The sequence below is a fragment of the Ascaphus truei genome, chromosome 1 (assembly GCF_040206685.1).
Source record: "Ascaphus truei isolate aAscTru1 chromosome 1, aAscTru1.hap1, whole genome shotgun sequence".
Classification (NCBI taxonomy): Eukaryota; Metazoa; Chordata; class Amphibia; order Anura; family Ascaphidae; genus Ascaphus; species Ascaphus truei.
In genome coordinates this window covers 357,656,247-357,683,860 of record NC_134483.1, presented here as the reverse complement: position 1 = coordinate 357,683,860, position 27,614 = coordinate 357,656,247, and the positions used below count along the sequence as shown (strand labels likewise).

Genomic DNA, 27,614 nt, shown 5'->3' with positions numbered 1-27,614 from the left:
GTCTGAAATGAGAGAGAAAAAGATAAAGATAGTCATTTAAAAAGATAATTGAAAAACCACCCACTGTCCTTACTCACATAACCAAATTCCAGTAACCAGAATGGTTCATCTTTCACATGGCTAGCCCCACCACAGGGAAGCTCACCAGGACATAGCAGCACTGGAATTGCCTAAGGTCAAGGGAACCAAAAGGCTGAATAGAGGACGGGAAAATATTAATCCTGCACTGCAGGAGGGGTCTGTGTGAAGGCATTCCTTACATTTATGAAAATGTTATCAACTCACTCTCTTTTTGAAATTCGACTTCATTATCCTTCTACAACACATGTATTTTTTTTTCCTGTAGTCATATGCAACAAGACTTACTGCAGCTTGTGACATTTGATATCATATGTTTTGGACAAGACACATGTGGAACACGTTAATATGGGCCTGTTCTTTATTTCCAAGTTAATGAAGTGCCCTTAGATGTCAAATTAAAGCTGCTTAAAAGCATTTTGAAATATGTCCAGCTCCTATAAATACTGAATTTGAAATGCTAATGAACAAATGTACAAGTTACACGAGCATAATATTCTACTAAAATGTACGAAAATTGCTTAAAGTGGCAGTAACTTGTAGCTGAACAGCAAAACAACATTTTGTAAATATTTAATTGGGCAATTGTCTTCCTTGAATACATATATTTATCAGTTTCTTGAGAAATTCAGCGCAAATCCCTTTTGGGGGGGGGGGGGTACTGATTGGAGTTCTGTTTTCTATACATTTATCAAATCCTGTCTGATAAATGCCCTTCCTGCCATGAAAGGCAAGAGAGGGCATGAGAGGAGGGCTTTGACTGTGAAAACTCCTGTTTATCACATAGTGATATCACAAAAAAGACTAGCCAGAGGGGGGGTGGGGGGAAATCAACATCACATTTCTCAGCTCAACATTTAAAAAAAATTATTGTGTCATACTCCTTAAACGTGTCACTACAATTAGAATACTTTGGTCCAGTGATGACTGTCAATTTAAGGCCTGTCCGTATAAACTTGGGGCCCACTCAAATTATATTTTGTTCTTATATTGCTATGCAGAGGCTAGGTTAAAATGCTGAAATATGTTTGCGAGCTATATTAAACATTTCCGTTTCAGGCTACAGTTATTAAAAATGACCATATAAAATTAAAAGCCTGTTTTTTCCACAAAACATTCTTTACAATTACATTTTTTAGGGTTGGAAAAAAAAATAGCTAAAATGCAACTCTTTCATTACATGCCACAAACATATTTTTTAGACCTCATCAAAAACCATCCATTATTTTCTGCCCATTTGGAACAGGAAAAAAAAGGAAAAAAAAACACATTTTAATTAAAGCAGCAATCCCAGAGATTCTATATATAAATATATATATATATATATATATATATATATATATATATATATATATATTGTATTTTGTATTTAAATCTTATGTAAACTGAGTCGGTGCTTTCTATTGGTGACCACACAGCCATTGTTGTAGTCCACCACCATATTTGTAGGGTTTTTGTGTGTCAAAACCAGCAAAAAAAAAAAAAACTACAAATATATCTTTGGAAGCGGAGGATGTCCGGATGTTGGCGGATCACCGATGAGCCCCAGTTCAGATAAGATTGAAAAAAAAGAAAGGTGCCAGTTTTGCCATTTTCTTAGCAGTACATCAGCCTTGCTTAAAAAAAAAGGGATGTCAAGATTGGTTTAGGTTATATGGAGTAAAAAAGGAGGGGTTACTTGACACAAATAGCAATTGTGCAAAGGGCAATCAGAAGGGTGAAGAGGAACTAGATGAGTAGCTCTGTGATGACATAGAAACTAAGACTTTCACGTATAAGTTACTGTGACATTGTATGAAGCATTACAGAGTAAACCTTCCAAAGGATCTACAAAAACCTACCATTGAGCTATTCAACTTCTGACATGATATCTTCTCATAATCTCCAGCAGAGCCAGCCAATATCTGCAACCACACACTCTCAAACTGCCAGACAATCAACGGCATATTTTCTTAACCTCCTACAAGAAACATGTTGATTCAAGCCATGATTACAATGCTAATCAGATGCTCCAGATCTTTCAATAAAACCCCAAATAATGATCTGCCAAAGAAGGATAAATAAAGGCATACCACTTTCATACACTGTTCTGGAAATATAAGCAAACTATATGAATATTGTTGCGCCAAGTTAACAAAATATATGTATCCAGGTCATACAGGACACTTAAGACATTTTTTTACACTTGCTCCAACTGGTAGAGGGACCCACTAATGGGCTGATAATAGGGGAGAGGGTGGGAGGGTAATAGTAATACTTCACAGCAGTAGCATATCTGACATTGCTGATGAATTATACCTCTTTTCCCATATTCGCTTACTAAACATCCTTTTACAAAGTCTGCACAATAGTGATGCACAACATGTAATCTATATTCAAAAGCAGCAAAAATGTGTAATAAAATAGCTGAGTATAGTATTTTGTCATAAGGTGGGATTGTATTTTATGGAGTAATACTATTATTTAATGTTCAGCTGTTCCTGCATTTTCTAGTGTTTTGTCTTTTTTTTAGAGACTTTTCTGATTTATAAATTTAATCTGATTTTGCACGTTGGCCATAAAGAGAAACAAAACCATTTCTGCATCTCTTAATGACAGAGTAAGAACATTGTACATTATTTTTCAAAAACCTTTTTATATGTTTACTCAGTTTTAGTTTTGATCTACTAAATCATACTTAGCTGCTATCTCTCAAATGACTATGTTCAAATTAACAGACATTCAAACCCACCAAAGATGCCTATTAGACTGATTTAATTATGTGCTGGTGGCTAAATAGTTTTATGCATCAGAAACAGTTACGCAAGACTGAGTAAAACCTTTTAAGTGGGATCAGACAGAAACCTGCCCAATGCTGTGATCATTACTGGACTAGTAAATGGCATGAAACAATATTTGACAAAAACAGGGCACCTTCATGTCATCCATATAATTTTCAATCCATGAAACTAGGGGTTAATAAAAAATGTACAGGTCTTCGTCAAACATAGATTGGTAATTGAAAAGGACCCCACTGCATCAATTAGAGACCCCTCTAAGTAAGGATACAAAAAGTCACTCAGCCATTCTCTCTATGTTTCCTAGATTCAAATAATAACATCTAAATCACATTGCTGGTGCGGCTGCATGTGCATTTCGGGGTTGCCTACCTAACAGACAAAGTCTACATTTAATGGGGAACTTCAGACTATAATTAATGTAATAGTGTGGTACCCACAGTGGCACATTTGCATCTATTTAGTAGTATACATAGCTGTACTTTGCCATGAGACCTTGAAAGTATGGAACGCGACAATGGAGCTCACACAGTGTACAGTACAAGTTTGACAAACAAGTCTCACTATTGAAAAAGGAGAATGTAAAAAAAGATATCATGTTTTATTATTGTTATTTATTTATTTTTAGAATCCAGCAAGGTCAACAGTTCTTTAAGTGTCAATATTGCAGGGCAATCAATGTGACAAAACACTTCACATGTATCAGGAAGGAGCCCTCATATTTAAAGAGGCAATCCAAGCAACTTAATGTATATTTTATATGTGTATGTACAGTTGTGTGAAAAAGAAAGTACACCCTCTTTGAATTCTATGGTTTTACATATCAGGACATAATAACAATCATCTGTTCCTTAGCAGGTCTTAAAATTAGGTAAATACAACCTCAGATGAACAACAACACATGACATATTACACCGTGTCATGATTTATTTAACAAAAATAAAGTCAAAATGGAGAAGCTATGTGTGAAAAACTAAGTATACCTTATGATTCAATAGCTTGTAGAACCACCTTTAGCAGCAATAACTTGAAGTAATCATTTTCTGTATGACTTTATCAGTCTCTCATATCCTCTACAGATATATATATATATATATATATATATATATATATATATATATATATATATATATTCACACACTCTATATACATACAGCCTTTCCTGATCTTTATTGAAAACTCATTACCTAAGCTGCCAATCAATTAGTTCTCCCGTGATCCGATCAGCAAAATCCAGATTCCCGGGGTTCACTAAATGGCTGCCTTTCAGTTTCAATCAATCCTTCAGTCAGTGTAACTCAGCAGCTACAATGTATTCTTGTATTACTAATGTAACAGTATCTATTGTTACAGTTTACAGATCAAACTGCTGGGAACATTGGCAACAAATAATCACAAACAGGAAAGCGTTACAAAGATCTTGCACTGCTGGGGAGATGGGCTAAAACCTGCTATAGAAAGCAAAAGATGCCGATTATACTAAAACTCATTGAAATGGCATTACAATTGTTGAATAATAATAATAAAAATTGCAGTAAGTATTATCTAATAATACAGATCTGATTTATAAAAACAAATAGAAAACACATGTAGGATATTGCTTGGATTGCTCCTTAAAATGTACATAATTTTTCAAAGTTTTCTCATTCTAATGCTTGTCAAGAGATGGACAGGCCCCGCCTATTTTCTTCTGTCACCTCGCTACCAGGAGCTTTCCTACTGCAGGATAGAATGAAACACAGTGCCAGTATAGATAATGTCTTTATCAATCCCTGCCAATAACTCTGTATTGGATCACACAATTCTATTTTACAGGCAGTCTTTGCATCCCTGCTTTCTGGCATCCAATTCATGTGAAATTACACAAAAGAGGAAATCCACATCTTAGGCTTTAGTGGTGGTCAAATAATTTCCATGGAATAAAACCCTTAATGATTAATGAACAATTGAGTGTAACATAAAATATTGCTGGTGGATACATGGAAACACATCTAATTGACTCTGACATCATCTGTAATTGTGAGCACTCTGAACATGCTACTGAAAACGAATCTATTTTTTTTATTTCAGATTCCAGTATACTCAGGTCTTCAATTTATGGTTTAATTCATAATAAAGAAAGCAATGAAAGTGTAACTTTATGTTGTTTACAAACCATAGCCCATTAAGTACCAAGCTCCAATATTTGCTTTGCTTACTTCATCATAAGTACTACAGCTTAAAAAAATGACATAAGTCTCCCTCTCTCCATTATGTTAAAAAATCTAGTATACATTTAGATGACATAGCATCAGCTGCTGTTTAAACTGGGCTTAGCTAATGGACTTTTAATGTCAGCAGGGTTATGTGCAGTTACTGGCTATTAGCAAGAATGGTCCCTTTCTATAAAAATCTCCTTTCCTCAAGTGTGTTATTTGAACATTCTTTCTCCTGATTTAGTGCCCGTCATTGAATGCAAAACAAATCCAAGGTCGCTGGATTCTGCTGTTATCTTAAGAACGGACTTATTGAGCTTTGCAAACCTCACCCCATTCTTCTGCTAACTTCAATTGCTAGGGATTTTGTAAAAATAAAGAGAAAATATTACCTTCCCACTAATAGTTCAGAAAACAAAAACCTGCAGCCTGCCATACTATATTCACTCAATCGATTCATTCAGTTTTTAGATTTCATACATGTTCTCCCCCACTGGAAACTGAATAAAAGGTATTTTTTTTTTTATTCCATATTTTTCTATATTCACTTCTGGGCTTAATATACAGCATTGATTTGCAATGGAATCATATCCCCCACGTTCTCTTACACACAGGCAGCGTAGAATATTGTCAACAGATAAAGTATCCTAATGTGCAGGATACAATGTCAGGGTGTAGCATTAAATGTGAAACTGAATTCTTTCTAAATAATGCATTCTACTCCAGTGCATTAACCTATTAGGTTTCTGGTTTCAATGTGGTTTCCATTTCAAATGTAAAAATATATATTTTTTTCTTTTAATTAATGGGAAACTTTATGCACCAAGAAAAGCAACACCAAAATATATATATATATATATATATATATATATATAATACTAATGGATATGGACACAAGCACTAAAAAACACAAACAAAAGATAAAATCCCACAAACAAATATATGGGCATGCTAAAATGTCATCTATCATGTGTAGCTTAGAATAACAGCGTGAAAACTGAGTGCACAAAATATTTAACTATTGACACCAAAGATTATACCACACCACAACTTTTAGCATATGGAAATGTTTTTACATGGTTAAACTGCCAAAAGTGGTTAAGGTTTATTTCCTCTAGGTCACCCTCTCCACAGGAGAACACTGAACAGTTAGTGAATGAGACAGAACCCATATTACATTCAAAAGGATCTTTGTGTACGCAAACAGAACACTCAAAAAACATTCATAGCCTGTTAGAGTCAAATTCTCCTGTCACTTTTATGCAAGCAAGGAAAGTGCAGAATGCAGCTCCCTTTTAGACACCAAAGTATAAAGACTTTATACAGTGCATTCCTTATTTTAATAATGTTATTTCTCTTATATTTATGTCTTGAATGGTATAACCTGATATTTTTTTTTAATCTGAATCTATTTTCTTACAGTACTACAATACTTCAAAATGATTGCAGAATAATATTCCAGATAAAAGTTGTGGGCCTACAGTATTTGTAGCCAATTATGTTAAGATTTAAGATACTGTAGAAAGAGGGGTCTGAGCCTTGGGGTATCACCTAGTTCACCACGTTTTAAAGAATTCTTTGATGGAGCTTTCTGGGGGAGGTTTTAATACAATCCATATACCCAAAGCGTACTCGTGAATTAAAAAAAATAAACATGGAAAGATTAGGTCACATGCATGGGCTACACGGTTACATTTTACATGGCACCATGATGATTATGTACAAAATATAAATGCAGCTGGACCATGGAGAGTAAAGAAGACTGCTAGCTACACTATTTGCATTGTATAGAGATGTGTACCTTTAAGTAATGCATGGATGCCTTCAAGCTAGAACTGGTGACCTTGCACTGCAGGTCAGCTGATCAGAAACTCAATCCACATTTGGTCAGAAAAAATCAGTAGATTTTAAGTGGTTTCAAGTCACCAAGAAAGCCCGAGGGTTGTTCGATCCCACGAAAACTTCCCCAGCCTTCTGCCATCATGAAATGTACTTCCCAAGTGTAAGAACAGATTCTCAATGTGTTCCAAGCACCTGTGGCACCGAGTGGGTTAAACATTGTAAGTCTATAAACTGGAGAAAATAGAGTTAGGTTACAAGTGGAAAGAAGGACCCAACAAAATAAGTGTCCCTAATAAGATAGTAAAGTAAAAGTCTACATTATTGCATACAACTTCCTACTTCTAGGTAACGCATCACCTAACTCCATTCTTATTCAGTTAAATAACAAATCAGAGCATCACTGTGCTCTAGAACCCTAGGACATATCTTTTAGATTATCTTACTTAAGATAATATGGTTTATGTAAAAACAGCTAATTCTTCACTTACAATTTTCAACTTTAGTATTTTTTCCTTTTAAATATATGGGAAACAGGGTTAGATAATATTCCTCTCAAAAACCCAGGGCTCTTGCAGTTCTGACAGATGCATAATGCAAAAAATGGTGCTAGGTTATATGGTTTTGTTATATACCCCATTTATAAAAGGAAAGTAAATGGTGGCACTCCTTGGTTTTCCGAGTTAATAACATGATAAGGCATCAAGAATATTACAGTGTTTTTTGATCACATTAAGGGATCATCATAGTGAAAATGTTTAAACCCTTTAACACATATTTTTCACTTTGAGCACCCAGGAGTGCTACTACTTATTATTACATTATGCGCTGGAAGATGCACTCATTTGATTATGTTAATAACCACTCTAGTGCTGGAGGGTCCTGTCCCCTCTGTGCATTCACATCCTGGGAGACACCTTTTGGAACTTAAAAGCCAGAATAGTGCTGAAGTTTGCTTAATTTTTACATTACTAAAAAGGCATAAATAGTTTTTTTGTGTACCTCTACTATTAGTACTAAAAAGTCACTATCTGCATTTTGCACCAACAGCATGAACATTGACATCCAACAGTATGTACAGTATGTCTTTATTTATATAGCGCCATTAATGTACATAGCGCTTCACAGCAGTAATACATGTGGTAATCAAATAAATAACAGATAATATAAATAACAGGTCATGGGAATAAGTGCTTTAGACATTAAGGAAGAGGAGTCCCTGCCCCGAGGAGCTTACAGTCTAATTGGTAGGTAGGGAGAACGTACAGAGACAGTAGGAGGGTTAAAATTAAACCAATTATTTTAAAGCAATTCTAGGGAGAAGAGTCACCATACTAAATAACATAGTGAACGATTTAGGGTAGATTAGGCTGTTGAAATGGAATAATCATCTCACAATCAACTTGTATCCTTTAAGGAGGCAATTCAAGCGATGCATTTAAAAAAAAATTAAAATATATATATATATATATATATAGGATTGATACAGGGGGTCTCCGGAGCAGAACCTCATTCATTTCAGCGGGTACCACCTACTTCCCAAGATACTAACCTCCGTAGGGGGTGCCGGTAAAAACGCTGGGTGGTCTAGATGGGGTTCTTGTAATGGCGGCTTCAAAGTTCCTGCATCCTGCGAGCCAATAGGAAGCCCTGATGTCATCCCTTGCAGCTTCCTATAGACCAACGTGATGAGGACCTTTAAAACAGCACCAATATACCAGCAGCCCCTACAGAGGAAAGTTTCTCAGGAAGCAGGAGGTCCCAAGAGCTGAAATTAATGGGGTTCAGCTCCAGAGATCCCTGCTTTTTAAAAAAAAAAAAAAGACACACAAAAAAACCTGTGCTTGGACTGCTCCTTTAATCTACTCTTGTTTGCAAAAGCATAAAGAACCTTACTAACAACTACCTCATAAAAATGATGAAATTACATAGATATGCACATCAGCACATACAGTAGCTGATACATCTTCTCGCATGTACCAGAGTTAATTACATGATACGGTGAAGAAGAATTCATGATGTATTACCATTTATTTATACTGCACCATAATATTTCTCACCACTGTACAATGGGGTGTGAATAGGGGCGAATTATTACATTTAAAATATAATTACATTTAATTTATCAATGTAATCAAGCTTCTTACGTGAACAACAGAGAGAGAAACGGCACACCGTTGAAGCATTATAAACAATGGAGCAGTGTAAAAGCAGACCTTGATTTCTATCTCTTCGCCCTTTTATTCTTGGATTGCTTCCCAGTGGATTGCAGTTAACCTCATTCCATGAAGCCAAGTTATTTTCTTGATTCAGTAAGCTTTCCAACACAAACATGTATGCTGGTGCTTTCATAATATGAAGCACACATTATATACGATTGAAATCCATTACAGGTACTTCTTGAATCACCGAAACAGGCTCCCTGGAATGCAAGTCTTTTCTTTTGCTGAAATGTTGAGTGAGCTTCTGGAGTTCCCTTTACATTGTTAGATGTACTGATTGGATAAGGGAAATATTGTCAGCTGTTAACAAAATTCTCACATACTTTTCAAGGTTAGGACCATACAGTATTTACCAAAGGGAGCTAAGTTTTAATGCACCTTTATGAACGATTCATTTCAATGAACCATATGCTTTCTGATGCTTAGTACCATTTAGCAAATGTTTAAAAGTGTTATTAAAGTAGTAGATCTGGCTTTCCACTTTACTGACAATTACTATTATTTTAACAAAGCACGTTTAACTCAAAGTAGATGTTGGGTTAATCAAATGTGAGTTTGAGCTCTCCCATTTGCTGATCAAGAAGAAGACATGCCTTGGTGTAAAGCTAATCCTATTTTTTTCTATGATCTGGGTTCTGGAAAGGAACAGGCTAGGGTTTAGAGCAGGGGTGGCAACTCCAATCCTCAAGAGCTACAAACAGGCCAGGTTTTCAGGCACTCCCTGCTTCAGCACAACGGGCTCAATCGGTGGCTCAGTTAGAATGACCTGTGCTGAAGCAGGGATATCCTGAAAACAGACCTGTTGGTGGCCCATGAGGACTGGAGTTGGTCACCCCTGGCTTAGAGCAGTCCTTTGACTGGTTTGTCTAGAAATGTGGTGCCATCTCTGTTGTTTAGGTATGGTCACTGTTTAATAAAATATTCTTCCTGAATCATAAATATAATTGGTAGAAACACAAGATACAGGTTAATAATTTGCCATCACTACTTGCTCTATTCAAGTATTAATTTTGTAACCAAAAAGTAATAATACCCTGTGAATACAACCAGTTTAAAATGTCACCAACATTAGAAGCATAAAACTAGCTAATTCATTTATTTGACCTTGTATTAAAGGGTCAGTCCATCTTCAGATCCGATACTCAGAAGTCTGCTAAACCTGGCCTATTAACGTGATATTACCTAACATCCGTTAGTTTTCCTCAGGATGGGTGTCCTCAAAGCTAAATATATGCAAAAACAACGGTTGTTGGTGATCTCATTAGCATAAGCTTAACGGCAAGTTAAGTTAGCGCTGCCTCGTGTTAGCCTTAAATACCATAGCGTTAAGCCTGTCTTACCCAAAGGTGGCTTTATTTATATAAGGTTCCTAAACAGGTGTTTACAGGGCCGCCGACAGAATTCCTGGGGTGCAGGACTAGAGCTTTGCGTAGCCCCCCCAACGTGTCGTGCCACCCCCCCGCCATGTCGGCCACCTTGTGAGCCCTCCCCTTTTACACCTGTATTTCTCTTCCTCTCTGTCCATCACTCTTCCCCACTTACTCTCCCCCCTGCCTCTCTTACACACCCTCTCTCCTCCCCCCCCCCTCTGCTAATACACAATTACACTTTTCCTCACACTCATTTCTCCCTCCTTCCCTGGCCACAAACAATTCCCCCCAATTACACATAATTCCCCTCCCACATAACCCCGCCACCAATGCACTAATGCAGACACCATACACCCTTCCAGATTCAGACACTATATCACCAAAAAATGGCGGCGATTCCCCTTGCGCAGAGCTGAGGTCCCAGTGCGCATGCGCAGGGCAAGCAGGTTGCCCAGCATGCTGCCTGTGGGCCTGCTCCCCCCCCGCTCCCAACGTGGGACAGAGGGGAAGCACAGTTATGAGCCCGCGCGCCCCAATTGAGCTTCCGTCACGCGCGCCAAGATTCCCCCACGCATGCCTCCTGCCCCGGGCAGCAGCCGCGGAATTAGCCCACCAGTCTCGCCCAAACCAGAAGTTGGCAGCGGGACGCAGAAGTTGGGCCCAACTTCCAGCACAGGCTGACCGGGTCCCCCCCTGTCACCGGTCCTGGGACACTTGTCCCGGCTCTCCCCGCGTAGGCGGCCATTGGTGTTTGGTTAGACTGGACAGAAAAAAACCTGATAGATATCAATACGATAATTAAATCCTACCACACACTTATACAGACCCTGTAAGACCTATTTCAGGGCCTGGATGGGAATAACACCACCGTTTGCTAAGTTACATAACGCTAAATCCATGCGTTAACTATAACAGAGCTCTGTGGATAGGAGTTGTTACAGGGAATACCTCTTTTGTATAATATTAAAGATCTCCGTTAACACTTAACAATACGTTAACTGCAGTTAACGTATCGATAAACATTTAATGAACACCTAAAGATCTGCCCCTAAATATGCCAAATGTAGCTTACTGACACCTTAATTTTTTTATGTATATATATATATGTGGGTGTGAGTGTGTTGTGCACAGCATTACCTGGAAGAAGGTCCCTCTCAGAGGACCGAACCATCAGTTGCGGTGCCGGCATGCTTTAATACATCATTATTGGATTACAACGTGCAGTGTGCTGTCTCTTTTTACCAGTGTTAAACCTGGTATATTGGTTCTATTGGATATCCATGGGATAAGCATCAGTCTTTAGGACATGGATGGTGTGTGCAATATGCATGTATGTATGTATGTATGTATGTATGTATGTATGTATGTATGTATGTATGTATATATACACGCACACGAAGTCGCCGGTACACTCGCGACAAAACGCGTAAGGGCGCTATCTACAAGCACCAGGTGTTTAGCTCATTAACCAATTGCTGGACTGGAAGGGAACTGTGGTGCTGCAGAACGAAAGGAGCGTGAGCTGTTTTAGCCGGGGGGGGGGGGCGCTGAAGTGGGCGCACATCACTACGGATTCACCCGGCAGCACAGAGAGAGATATACACGCTGCACCCACGAGACTACTGTTCCTGACTAACAGCATGACCATTGGTGTTCTTGTTCGATGCGCATGTCCTAGCTCATTGCTGTGAGTTTGTTTATTTTAGCACGTGATTAATAAACCTGTACTATTATACACTATGGAGCCCGCACTGTCCCCTTTTGTTATATATATATATTTATTATTTATTATTCAATACCTTCAGCTTTGGGTAGGCTTGGTCTTCTTTTCATACTGTTTCTGGAAATCGCACACACACACACACACACACACACACACACACACACACACACACACACACACACACACACACACACACACACACACACACACACACACACACACACACACACACACACACACACACACACACACACACACACACACACACACACATACACACACATACACATTTCACTTGTAAACAAATGCTTTGGGACATTTTACAGTCTTTATCTAATGTTTTAAGTGATGAAACTGTTTACTAACCCTCAATTTCACAAATGTATTGTTTTGTTCTTTGCTTGTAAAGGTACTATAATTAGAGAGCCATCTTTAAATCAAACAGATAAACATAGTTTGCCAGTACGAATACATTCAGCCGCCCCTGAAGAAAAAGGAAAAAATACACTTGTGACAGGATTAAGTAAAACGGTTATTTGGGTGATTGAATATTTCCACAGAAGCCAATTATACTGATAACTTATTTAAAAATAAATAAATATTATGTCCTGCTACACTGCACTGCCATTTTAATTTTGTTGTGAAAAACACAGAACTCTTGGGATTTACACAATAATACAACATACACTTGGATCTGGAATAATCTTCTGAAAGATAAATATTTGCTGCAACACGGTTGATAACGTTCTAGGGCTGATCCCTGCGGAATTCAGGCAGGAAACAATTTTAATACACCGAATGTTGAATACTTGCCACCGTTTTGAGTCAGGTTAGATGCACAAATCTTTCAACTACAAAGATAACTTTTAAAGCAATGAATCACAAGCATTTTGGGCTCTAGCTCTGCTTGATATTGTTGTCAGCAGGTTTCAACACATGACAATAAGGAGTGCCATCAATGGCCCTCTGAGATTGATGAGCGAGATGGAATACATTGAGGGTATCTGATTTTTGGGAGCACATTTGGCTTTTAAATTATTTGTCAAAATTTGAAACCGGATCACTACACACTGTTGACTCAAAGCTTTTTCACAGTTGTTATTCTCAGTATAGAAGGATCCTTTCTCTGCTGCGTGCTTCGGGGGATGGTGGGAAAAGAGTCAAGCCACATTCTTAAAAAATGCATTTATCATTTACATATCCAATGCACGTTTGTAGCATAATATATTATTACTTTATCAAGCATTACAAAGCAACACTTTCTATTTCCACTTTTTATTGAGGATACAATTAATTTAAACGTAATGAGATGTCACAGATACTGCATAGTGCATTTAGTAGTGAAACAGTGAGTGAAATTACCTTGTACTAGTCCGTGTCAACCTTTGAGGTGCACCTTCTTGCTCAGTAGATTTAATGATACAATCCATTTAGACTGAATAATAGTAAATGTCCAGTTACATAATCTAGTATCATGTATAGTAATTAATGGGAGCAGTTTATTATTTGCTATGTCTCTTGTGCCAAATTATTATTGAAGTACAATCAGGGCCCCGGGGACTAGAATTTTGACTGCCCCCCCCCTCTCCCCCGTGACAGCAGCCACTCCTTTACCCCCCATCTTCACACCTGTATTTCTCTCCCCCTTTGTCCCTCCTCCTTCCCCCGCTCTTCCTCATTCACTCTCAGATCCGCCGCTATCACTCAATTACCCCCTCACACTCAATCCCACATCCCACACTCATTTCCCCCTGCTCCCCTAGCCACACACAATTCCCCACCAAAACCCATAAAATTCCCCCCACACAATAATTACCCACCAGAGATACCACTACCCCCCAAATACCGACACCACTTCCCACCCCAAATAAAGACACCGCTCACACACCCCCAGATACAATTACCACTACCCTCCAGATACAATGACTATCCCCCAGATACATTTACCACCACCCCTAGATACAATTACCCTCCCCAGACACTTAACCCCTTCCCAGATGCAATTACCACCACACCCCCCAGATACAACAATTACCACTTACCTCTGATTTCAGCCACCGAATCTCTCCAGCTGCTGCCTACCTCTCTCTCCCACTGGTGCGCACCAAAAGCTGGGCCTGATTTCCAGGCTCGCACAGGTTGGAGTGCAAGGCCTGGTGTGGGAAGAGGCAGGCAGCAGCTGGGAAGAGCCAGGGGTCCGGCAGCAGCATCCAGAGAGCCCGGCAGGCAGATGGATGCAGAAATTGGGTCTGACCTCTGGCCGGGCCCAACTTACAGCACGGGCCAGGACCACAGCAGCCTCTAAACCCAGAACACTTTTCCCAGCTCTCCCCCCTGTCGGCAGCCCTGAGTGCAATTCTCCCAATACATTAACATAAAATATTCTGAGATGACTAGGAGTAAGTTCCACTAGATAAATACATGCATTAAATCACAGATAGAGCAACCTTTCTTTTTTTAGTCCTTAACACTAAAGTAGGTCTGTACAATAACAGTACTAAGTTAGTTATAGAGTTGTTATAGTGTAGATGGATAAGAGCGCTGGTAGTTGCTGGGGTAGGACGGGAAGAAACTAATACATTCTATAAATTAATCTTTCAAAAACGGTGATATGACAAAAGATGACATATATATTCAACATCAGTATGGTTTAGATTAGAACCAAAGAACTTCAGCTATTTTAAAAGACATTTTGGTAGTATACTACAATTGTTTTTAACATTTGTTATAAGCAACATAAAAGGCACATCTACAAGGCACATTAGACACAGCAGTTAAAAGATTTGACTTGGTTCATATGATAGCCTAAGTTGAATGCTGGATAAATGAACTAAGGGCATAAATGCACAATCATTTATATAAGGGATATGAGTTACCAGCACACTGTTAAATATAAGTTAGGGTTTCAGATTAGATTTTTAAGCCATTAATGACAGTCTGAGAGGGTTATGTATCAAACTCTAAAAATGACAAATGCAGATGCACACAGTTATTTCTCTTGTGTCATCAGTTTTCTACACAATAACCACATCAAAATATTTGGATAATATGTCCTTTGTTTGGTGCAAAAGTGAAAAAAACAAAAAGATTTAACGTGTGTTCCCTAACTAACAATACCCATCATGCAGTACAGCAGAACGTGACAACAACTATATTGGTTCAAATGGTAAACCAATGTCTTTGTTAGCCTTTAAAAAGGTGCAATCCATGTTCCTAGATACATTATAAAATAAAACGCATTTGTAGTTCCATTCAAACGTTTTATCCCACGTCTACATTTTTTTTAATTGTTTTTGCTGGCGTGATCCTCAGAAAACTAAATGTACTTTTTGGTGTTTTTATACACACTACTTAGAGGAAGGAACAGAGGGCACAGCGGATTCTGCAAATTCAAACTCATTTATTGAGCCAACACAACGTTTCGACCGTGGAGGTCTTTTTCAAGTGACAATGCCATTGGCACTTGAAAAAGACCTCCACGGTCGAAACGTTGTGTTGGCTCAATAAATGAGTTTGAATTTGCAGAATCCGCTGTGCCCTCTGTTCCTTCCTCTATGTACTCAGGACTGACTGCAGGCTTTCGTTCTAACATTGGAGCACCGGTAATTGTATCATTTTTCTCTTTTTAAGGTGTGCAGCACTCCTCTCTATTATCTGGACTTTATACACACTACTGCCATGTATACAAATCAAATAATGTTTATATTTTCCACTGATTCATTTTATTTCGCAGGGTTTAAAACTAATAATAACGTATGTAACAGTGTTTACCCCACCCGGTGGGAGATTTGGCCATTGCTACGTATGTGGTGCTTGATACCGACTGGTAACAGGAGGGCTGAGCTGTCCGCCGATGGTAGTGGGGACTCAGGACTAGGCTTCTGGGGTTCATTCCCTACATATTCTTTAGCAGTGTAGTGCCTCCATCTGCCATAGGCTCCAGGGAACTGGAGATCTCCCATGGTAGAACCGATTACCTTCCCCCCAGTAAGATCACACACCAGGCCGGAGGTATAATAACAGGAACGGGGTATTGTCTCTCTCTATGCAGCACAGCACACGGCAGGGTTCTGCCCAATACATCAACTGCCAGCTACTCACTGAAGGATGGTCCCTGGACCTTCACTATGGGCTAAGGGCACCCACAGCAGTCCCAGCTCTTCCCTGCCCCTCTAGCAGAGGTATGGTACATACTCTCCCCCGGAGGGAAGAGGACCAGAGTAGGCCCAACAGTCAGGCTCTTGGTGGTGTGACTAAATAGAATGAGAAGAAAAATAAAGCGCACACTTCCTGGTGCAATTACGTTTTTTACTTAATAAATGAGACAAACAGATAGTGATAATGCACTCACAAACATCCAGTAAAATAAGCAGTAAGTAATAGTCCACAGATCCGTGCTGGAGATGTGCCGAGCTGTACTCATGTGGGGATACTACGCCTATTGCTACAGCATGTCCGCTGCTTGCTTGCGCCCTTCCGATAACACGAGTCTCCTTCCTCCTCTTGTGACACCTCCGTAGTGCATCACCACGTGATCTCTGCCGTACGGCGTCGCAGCAACACAGCTATTTCAGGGATGATCTCACCACATCTCAGCTCTGCAGTACCGTGACTGTTGAGTACTGAACGCTGTGAGGGAGAAAGGCAGGGAGCGGGCTGACTTGGTTGGTCCAGGCTGTGGTGAGATCATCCCTGAAATTGCCGAGTTGCTGCGACGCCATACAGCGGAGGTCACGTGGTGACACACTAGGGAGGCGTCACAAGAGGCTGAAGGAGACTCCTGTTACCGGAAGGGCGGAAGCAAGCAGCGGACATGCTGTAGCAACAGGCGTAGTATCCCCAAATGAGTACAGCTCGGCACATCTCAAGCACGGATCTGTGGACTACTACTTACTGCTTATTTTACTGGATGTTTGTGAGTGCATTATCACTATCTGTTTGTCTCATTTATTAAGTAAGAAACGTCATTGCACCAGGAAGTGTGCGCTTGCTTTTTCTTCTCATCCTATTTAGTTTCACTGAAGTGCTGGGTTAGCACTTCCAACTGAGTAAGCAGCACCTTGGAACTTTATCTTTTGGACTGTTTCTGGGCTGCAATTGTTCACGATTGGACTCTAAGGTTATATTTAAACCTCTCTGGGGCTAATTTAGGGACATGTTTACATTTATATTTGCTTGTTGATGAGCGCCTGTAGCTGAATTGTATGTATTGTGACAATTTAACACAATTATCTGCTTATTCTGAGATTAATCAGCTAATACACATTTTTTGTTTCTTGGTGGTGTGACCTGCCCCCCTCAAGTCGGTAGAGGCACTACTGAATTTGGGGCAGCACTGCCCTTAAGTACAGCCAGGAGGAGGGCATCAGGTATGTCTCATGATTGGTCATGCCCAGGCCTGATGTCACAACCTCTGCTGTCACTCAAGTGCAGCTCCTCAGAGGGGGAAAACGCCATATCAACTGCTAGCAACCTGATTGAACCAGGGATTACTGCCAGTACAGGGCAGAATAGTAGCCATCAGGTTACCCGGCTACATATAATTATTGAATAAAATGAAAAACAAATGTGGTCAATAAGTTTAGCTTATTCGTTTACCATGCAATGGAAATGGTGTGATTTAATAGAGTTGACAATAGTTGTATGTACTGTATTATCTTATTCCGCCAGGGATGAAACATTTGAAATTGGGACAAACTTTGTTCTATCAAAAGTAGTTACTCTTTTTTCACTGTGATCTAAAGCAATCTTCTTAAACATGTTCCAACAAATTGTCTTCCTTTCTCCCTTATTCTACCCACACCCAGTGGAATTACTGCCAATTTTCTTTTGGTCACCGTGCTTTCTAGTTGCTTGATCACTTTGCATTCTCTGTATTCCAAGAGCCACTTGAACTATAGTGGAATAGGATCCCTTGTCTTCCATAATGTTGCCCTGAGATGATGGGTTAAACCAATAGCGATACAACGACTTGCATGTACAAGGTTAGAGAAAAAAAAAACCCATTCATTATTGCATAATTATTTGTCTAACAAAGTATTATTGCCATGTTATCCTCATTCTTCAATTTCAACTTACAGCAATCACACACATTCATTTACACGCGTTAAAAAAAATTGCCTTAATGCAGGTTCATGAGTTTATACTGATCTTCAGCTCAGTGCTTTATTGACTGATACACACGAGACACTCAGCTCCAGATCTACAAATAAAATTGTCCTTTTTTTAACACTGAGATAATTAAGTCTTTCTGAAAGAAGGAACGTGTAAGCACTTAATTAAAAATGTATCCCCAAAAGATTAGAGTATTCTCATGTTTTATTTCACTTTTTCCGCATCAGGCATTTCTGATCTACTAGTGCTGCTAGCAAGAGAAATATACCAACGTCGGAGGAATAATCTGCATATGGCTCCTTTCCACTCTCTTCAGTTTAAATGACAATGATTTCATTAGCATTCTCTGGTAGGTATGATTGCAGACTGCTATTACATAATAAAACAATGCATAGTTGTGATTAGTGCCACTGACTGCAAGAGCATAAACTATGGCGGATTTAGGCCAAGCTAGAACTAAAATTGCAGCAAACAAAAAGGATGTGTCATGGATAACATACAGCAGTGGGCTAACTCGAGAGGTACATACAGAGTCGGCTGTATTCTTCCCTCTGGTGGGATTTGATGTGATATCCTGTACCAACACTGCTATTGCATTCTATGCAAGTTCTGTGATATTCTGAGTTATAATGGGTATGTTGTGTTTGATTACAGTAGACAAGCAATGGCACTCATTGTATCTGCCTATTCCGAAATGATGTGTTTTATATTGCATATTCTGGTACAACATTGATATTGATTACTATGTAAAGTCTGTAATATCATGAGCAATACTGTGATATGTTGTGCTATTGTCCCATATGTATTGCACAGTATGCTAGTGTCAGCAATGGCTATTCAACCAACATTCACATAAAATGATAAAGAATGTCAGTCATCACATCAGTGAGCAGCTAATCCTAACATACTATAATACTTATTGTGCTTATAGTGTTAATTCATTCTAACTTTTCAATAAAATGTGTATGCATCTTTAAAAGATTATGCTTTTGATAAATAATTATTGCCTTTATTAAAAAAAAAAAAAAAAACTGCTTCAGATACAGTGGCACTTGCTAAAAAAAAGCCATAAATTTCTTAATGTATTACATGAGTTATACATATCAAATTCAATTTGTATATTACGGCAACAAAAACAAACACAAACAACTTATTTAAACATAGTACAAAGAAATAGAAAGCGAAGCCTTTTGAGTATCTAAATATCGGCTATAAATTAGGAATCCAATCATTCACAAATGTAATTAAATAAATGTTATGATGTCTTATTGAAATCACATTCTCTGTTTTCAATTTTAAAAGGTCCGGTCCTAAATACCAATGTAATTAATCAACTTAAAAAGCTGAATCTTCCTACATGCAAAAATCATTTTTTTTCATGGTTAAGTAGGTTTCTTTTTTTTGGTGGGGTCCAGAAATTATTTAAACTCCCCTTAGTTCATTTGCTCCATGTCCCCAAGAAGGGAAAGAGATTATGACATTTTGTCTCTGGAATGGGAGGGTGTATGGTGCACTACACAACGTGACACAAAGGGTGTACAGTAGCTAAAGGACGTGAATCAATCAAAATCTCCAAATTCAGGTTACCAAGGCTTCAGTTGCCAAAACAGAAATCCCTTCAAGAGCCCTCTCAATATTATGAACCTGGGTTCATGAACATGTGCCATGTTTCAAGAGCAGATGCACCAAATTTTATTTGCTACTGTATATCAGGTGATTATTTTCCTATTAGGAAACATATAGAAGTTTCAATTCTGCCTAAAAACATGAATCTTGCCATAAGATTCTCCACTTCTTTCTGGATCGCCATTAAGCTAGTCAATCCCCTATAGCAGCGGTGTGCAAAATGGGGGGCTCGAAACTTTATTTGGGGGAGGCCCGTTACCATGGAGCTGTGACGTCAAATGACGACGCGGGTCACGTGACATCACATGACCCTGTGTCATTTAACGCTCCATTGAGGGTAAAGGGGGGTGCGATCGTGAGAAGAGCAGTCAGGGGGACGCAGCACAGGAAGTTTGCGCAGCCTTGCCCTATAGCCATGGCAAAGCGACATCGCGTGATCCTGCGGCATTATTTGACACCGGGTTACCATAACGACGTGCCGCTGGAAGCCAAGGTAAGTGAGTTATAGAGGCCTCACCCACCCCCCCCCCAGTCCAACAGCAATTTAGACGGTCACACAATCAGCAACAACCATGTCACCAGTTTCTGATCTCACTCTCCCTCTAAAGCAGGGGTAGCCAACTCCAGTCCTCAAGGGCAACCAACAGGTCAGGGTTAACGGATATTCTTGCTTCAGCACCGACGGTTCACTCGTTGACTGAACCACCTGTGCTGAAGCAGGTATATCTTGAAAACCTGACCTGTTGGTAACTCTTGAGGACTGGAGTTTGCCATCCCTGCTATCGGCAGAGATTTCCTCAGAAGGTTCAACCTCAGCCACTGTTACTGTCTGCTTTTAATTGGCAAACCTGTGCTCTCTTAAGCCTATTAAGGGTTATCCGTGCCCTCAGGCACGGAAAGAGTTAGACCAGAACTGGTAAGCAATTTTGCCCCCATTTTTCAGCCTATACTTACTTTATACTGTCGTATTTTGTGGTCCTACTTAGGAAAATTACTTTATTATATCATTTTAAAACTCCACCTGGTACTTTCTATATCCTCAGTTCAATACATGTCATGCGGATATTTCTCAAGTGAATGGAAATAATGCTCGAGAAGATCAAGTAATTAGTGTGTAAAGATTAGCTGGTTAGTATCCTGCAACTAAGCTTATTCTGGTCATATTTCAAAAGCACATTCATTCGCAGTGTGACACAGTATTGAGTTTTTTTTTCATTAATGCAAATGAATAAAAATAGGTATTGTTATGGGCGGCTTTGAGATCCTATGCATAATTGAAAGGCTGAAGGGTGTATTTATTGTGGATGGTACATGCGAATAGCTCCTTTTCTACTTCAACACAGAACATCGTATATATCACTTGCCGAGATTGCTAATGAAATGCACATGCTACACTGCAGCTTTATAAACCAAGCTCTTATCCCCAGACATCATTGGTTGTCTCACAAGAAAGATACTGCTTTGCACCCGCTCATCTGAGGGATGACTTCTTACTATTGCCCATTTCTCATTCACAAGGTGAGAATGAGAATAACCAATGCAGCCACACTAATCAGCCACACTGACTTGCATTGCTTTCTAGCTATGGACATGTGCAAAATGTATTATAATAAAAATATAGTAAATGAAGTGCTAATTAATTAGTTGTGTCCTTGTGTCTTTTGGGCATACTGTACAACCTTATTACCTTATCCGTGGTCATTTATATTGAAGGTTTCTTAGATCTTTAACCAACTTTAAGATACCTTATACTAAATTACTTTCCATTAAAAAAAATGAAGGCATGGTGAATGCAGCAAACCAGGACCATCAAATTACAATCAATACATTTATGAAAAGGCAAGATTTATAAAAGGAAAATGCTGTTTTGTGCTCTTTATTGTTAGCTCCCATTGAGTTAAGGTAATTGTATTCTGCATTCATAAAGTCAACCGAATCCCATTTAAATGCTCATTTTTTTAATGACGTATTATAATATGTAATGCGTGAGATTATACATGAGTTTTCCAGACCAGAAGGAAAAAAAAGTGATTTTATTCTTGAATACATAGCATTTAAGATGGTAAAACAAAAAGTATCCGAATCCCAATCATGTAATACTTAAATATGCACTCAGATAAAACATGAAAAGGTTCATATTACAGTTTCCAAAATTACAGATAGGATATATTAACATTATGGTTTTTTTCCTACCTTAGGCATATGCCTTATTCATCATCTAAAGTTAAGACTATGAAGCGTAGCCTCCTTTAGCACTATGCTTTAATCTACATCCAGATGATCCTGCAGCCTATATCGCCAGTGTCTATCAAAATAGCAACGAAAGCAGAGCATGTCTGATTTTGGCTCTGAAAAGCTTGCCTGCTTCTGTGTCAGTCAGGCAAATATGTCTCATCTGTATCCAGAATGATGAAGCCACGTGGGCAATATCCAAAGCAATGTTCACTCACCCATTTCAAGCATATTCCATTTTGAACAGGCTCCCTCACAAATAGAGCCCCTCACCTATCCTTATTCAAGATTTGCTGTGTTATTCTCACATGCAGTACTCATCTAGCTTTTCAAGTCTTCCAGAAAGAAATCAGATGCTTCACAAGTCCAAAGCATGAGACCAAAATCTCTAAACGACTTATACTTCTATGGCCCGAAACTAATGATAAGGAGGATATATAACTATATTTGGTGCCACTTACAGGCTGTGGAGTGAAAGCACTGCAGTACAGGGTAAAAGTTACAAAAACATTGCGTATGAGAGGGGGGAAAAACAGTAATAAGGACTTGGGAAGCACATAGTGATGGAAATGTATAATTAAGAAGGATTTCTTTTGGCACAATGCCTTTGACGTAAATACTTTCATTAATCACTATTAAGTGAAACCCCATTTTTTTTGTATTAAATCAAATTCTCTTCCAAAAAATGTGTGCAGGTTTAGATTTGGAAGTAAAAAGTAGCGTTCAATCAAGTACCCTGTAGTACCATAACACTTCAACTATAGTATTAATCAATACCTCTTCAACTGTTTCATGACAAACTCTAAAAGGTTAGGTTGCTTAGTTCAGCCGATTAAAAAAAAAAAAAAACCTAAGCATTTTTCCTGGAACCATAAAACAGCTTCCTTACAGGCATTAATGAAGCTGCTCATCTTCATTATTTCCTGCATGATACTCCCACTCAGTGGAGCAAGTTATTTCTACTCACAGTACTGCTAGAAGTGTTTTAAAAACAGATTCAATTTATTTTCCTTAAAGAGTATAATGCAAGTGAGTACAGCTAGGAAGGAGTGGCTCTGTGAGAACTTGGTTCAATTCCTGGTGTCAGCTCCTTGTGCAAGTCACTTTATCTGCCCAGGACACACTTTATATATGCCCAGGACATACTTGAAAACGAGAGGTAACTCTCAATGTATTACTTCCTGGTAAAATATTTTATAAATATATAAATCTCCCTCTGCATCAGGCACCAGAAACACAGATTGTAAGATCTATGGGGCAGGGAGACTGTCTGTAAAAATTCTTGTGTGTTGGGTAATGCACTATACCGTAGCTATGAGTCCCATTGGGAAAAAGCACTATATGAAAAAGTTATTATTAAATTGCAAGTATATATTTTATTGGCAGACACAGACTGGCAATCACAATCGGGGCCGGGTTCCCATTTATTAGTTGTATAATAGAAATAAATAAGAATCACAGAAATTACTTAATCTGTTTCAATGCTGTAAATGTATACACGAAAGTCATCAAATATATTTGAAAAGTTGGCTATTTATGATATTGTAGCTAATGATATGCATATTTTATTGACATGGAAGCCATATGGATGTCTCTAATGCCAGGACAGTAATTTGCTTGTATTTTTGTAATAGCATGCCTGTAGATCAAGACTCATGATAGAGCATGTCTGCTGAATCAAACCTCCTTGAGGATAGCCAGTAATTACCCTGACAGACAGAGGTTCAGAAGTCTGCAGAGATCAGAGTCATGGGCTGTATCTGAGCAGCAGTACAAAGGAGAGTCAAATAGGAAACTAGACGCAGTGGGTTTGGAATCTATAGATTACAAACGAACATTATTGGGATACCTATTAACATTAACAAAAAAAGACAGCGTCTGGCTACTGTAAGCCCTGTCACTAGTGTGAACTTGCTAACTCTCCTAATTTTCATACTTCTACCTCCTGTCTTTATTTTAATAACTATTCTCAAGAAAAGAGCATCCCATCCACTAGGACCTAGGTTATGGGTGAACAGCTCTCAATCTCCCCTCCCTTAGATTGTAAGCAACTTGGAACAGAGCCCTCCTTTCAGATTCTCTCCATCCTCACACCCTAATTATACTGAGCTGCGAAATATGTTGGCACATTATAAATACACAATGATTATTATTACAGTAATGCTAATAATAAAAGATTGCTTTAATGAGCAGACTGTGGGGAAAAAGTGGTTCTTATCTGTTGTAAAATTCTGTTTCTAATTTGTTACGGTAATGTACCACTAAGTACCCAGTAATATGCTAACATTTATACATTTATCCAAAGAGCTACATGTTGGCACCACTAAGTATGGCATTACTGAATTTTGATACATTGCTTTGGAGAACTGTATATACAGCAGTATCTCTGATACACAGATTTTCAAGGAATGCACAACTCCTGTCTTTTCTTTATTGATCCCAGTGGCAGAAAAGCACAGAGCATTTATACTTTGCACTCTTCCACATAAAGTACAAGTGCACTTGACATTGGTCTACTGTCATAGTCCTCCCATGAAATAGCAGAAAGGTGCATATACTGTAAGTGCAATGTAATGTTGCCTCTTCGAGGGGTTTAACAACCCGGACAACTTCTGAATAGGAGCCCGGAAAAAAGACAGGGACGCGCAGTTGCAAATGAGTACACAAGTGCTAACTTGACTGCAAATACAGTACAATATAACCTCTGTAATATTTCCTTTTTGGTAACCACTTCACTGCTGGGTGGGGGGTGGGCAAAAACAGTGGTTTCCTTTAATATTCACGTTTCTGATACTTCTGCACTATTCACAGAACATATTGGTGTAACCTTTACATTCGCAGGGATGTTGGGTGGGTATTTCAAGTACTTGATGATAAACAGCTATCCATTTAAATCCACATGCAGAGGCATAGCGGAAACATGTGCCCTGGCTCCCTGGTCTCACTCTCTCCTCAAGGTATTAATCCCTTTATCTCCTTGCCTGATTGTCTTTATTGATCTTATTTCCCACCAGCCCCGTTCTGGCTCCAACGTATCGTTTTATCTAAGGAGGAACACCTCCTCGGAAATCTCAGGAGCAAAAACGCTGGAGTAGTTTTAACCTGAGCTGCTATTTATATGGTTCATTATCTAATCATTTCCTTCATCCCATGTTCCTTAAAACTACTCAGGAAGCCAACAAAATAAAAGCCCCCCTAACCGAGCACAAGATCTAAACACAGATGTTTGTATTTATCCCTCATCTCTACTTAGCACTGAATGTAGCTCTTTGCATATAATACTACTAATAATTAGTTATATTAAAAAAAAAACAAATGGTAGAGGCTATTTACATAGGTAAATAAGGCACTTGTTCAGACGTATTTAACCGGCTGCCGGAGAAATGAAGGACACGTTCAGCCTTTAACAAAACTACTGTTGCAGTTTAGATATCAAATAGCTGGGGTTGATTTCATGGCAAGTGTATAAAGCTCTGAGGTCAAAGGGTTAAATGGATATAGTTATATAGTTATACAAATGCCAACACCATATACCATATCAAAAAGGGTATCCCCTCTAACCAAGTAAGCATACCTTTCACTCATTCTTGGTGCCTGTATGTTTCCTGAATGTGAGATTTATCTATCTATCTATCTATCTATCTATCTATCTATCTATCTATCTATCTATATTAGATATACACACAATTTATCTGTCAAAACAGACGTAAAAGCTAAGGATCTCAATGTGAATGGAATGCATTTCCTACAATGTAAATATATATTTTCACCGCAGTGCACATCCCTAATTAGTCTGAACACTTATTCAGATATTTAAGAGCCTTTTCAGGCATCTAGGGTGTAATAAAAGCTACAGTTTTAAGGACTGAAAGGTCTGAGAGCTTTGAGTTCATAGGCAGTAATAGCACAAGCTTTCTGCCCTCCCATTCTGCACATCTTTACAAACATAGCCAAATAACCTGCTTGTCTTTCTATAAGGAGTCACATAATTCCATGCGATTCCTGACATCCCGGCTGATGAGAGGTGCAATACTAGATCTGGAACACATTCGGGGGAAAAAAAGGCCCTTGGGGAGTATTTAAAGGTGATGCTTCACCAACGCTATATGTACAATATTCCTTCAGACTCCAGGGGTACTGTAAAACCAGATTTGAGGCTGCCTCAAAATAGGGAAATATTATCTAAAAGTCACTTAGGAGTAGGGCTGCTATTAGAGCATTAATACAGATCATGCCGATTTCTGTAGCTCTTATTAACTGATGGTACACCAACTCCTAGGTGCCTATTGCATTACTATACTGCGTTCTTGCACAGCGTTCAACACTTGTTCAAATCCACTCATTAATGATAATTTTGCTCCCCCCCTCTGCTCTAGTTTAAGTTCTTACCTTGAGCTGCGAAGGTGCTGCTTGCACTTAATATTGCCAATGCAGGTAGGAAAAACATTTGCAGGATGTATCCCAGTCCCAAACCACAGCTCGCAGTTTCCAGACCCTTCCCCATGATATTTGGAAGGCACGAAAGCTGGCTCAGCACTGCTTGGGAAAACTCCACTTTCTTCACCAGGGCTGGCAATAGTTACAGAGACACTTTGAAGCGCGTGTATTTCCCGTACGTACTTGGGTCAGAAGGATCGTATGCCAAAAAAGAGCATAGCAACAAGCCACCAATGTCTGCTCTCCTAGGTACTTCAGTATCCCTTTTGGATTAACAGAAAAATTCTTCTATGTACAATGTGGCAAGAATGATCCTCCGAGGAAAATGAACACAGACTAAAAGCACAGTGCTGAATTGCTTTAAAATCTTGCGAACAAGTATCTTTGATCTTGCAATACACGAACAGCCCGCATCCTACACACCCATTCAGTCAATAAGTGCTGGTAGCAGGTTATATAGTGAAACATTCGTATGTTGGAGCTGTGTAAAACCATATGCGTGCGAGAGGCAGGGACAGCAAATCTGTGTCTGTCTCTATTCAATGTTACAAGGAGACTGAGAGCAACTCAGCCTGTGACACTGGGCTCTCTGTAACACAGCCCTGCCTCCCCTTGCTTCATAGCAGACTGAACAAAAAAACAGACCTGGATCCCATCATTTCAGGACCAGGAGTCAATATATTCGGTGCACCGTATTCAGAGCAGCAACAACAGAAGCAGCATGAGATATTTAGTTTTTAGTACTGCCACAGCACTTAAACACTGAATTGTCATGAAATTGATCTCTCATTATTTGCGAAAGCGAATTCAGCCTCTGGTTCCCTCCTGCTGTGCTTGTGTGTGTCTGTGGTTTTGTTGTCATTTATTTTTAAACCACTAACCACCACAGATATGGCACTTATAAATGCAGGCAGCCTAAATGGGACTTATCAAATTATTTCAGAAAGTGTTGAGCTGGAAGATATATGTTTAACCCTGCTGGTGCCGGCAAAGCTTTTGCT

General features: G+C 39.0%; 1 protein-coding gene across 4 annotated transcripts in view; it reads right to left on the bottom strand.

Moving 5' to 3' along the window:
• UNC5C (unc-5 netrin receptor C) overlaps positions 1 to 27,180 on the bottom strand; it is a 345,827-nt gene extending 318,647 nt beyond the window's left edge. For all 4 annotated transcript variants that reach the window (XM_075609721.1, XM_075609751.1, XM_075609741.1 and 1 more), the window contains exon 1: positions 26,566 to 27,180. In XM_075609721.1, the coding sequence (XP_075465836.1) occupies positions 26,566 to 26,680 (115 nt within the window). In that variant the 5' untranslated portion in view covers positions 26,681 to 27,180. The remainder of the gene's footprint in view (positions 1 to 26,565) is intronic.
• Positions 27,181 to 27,614: the final 434 nt, after the last annotated feature.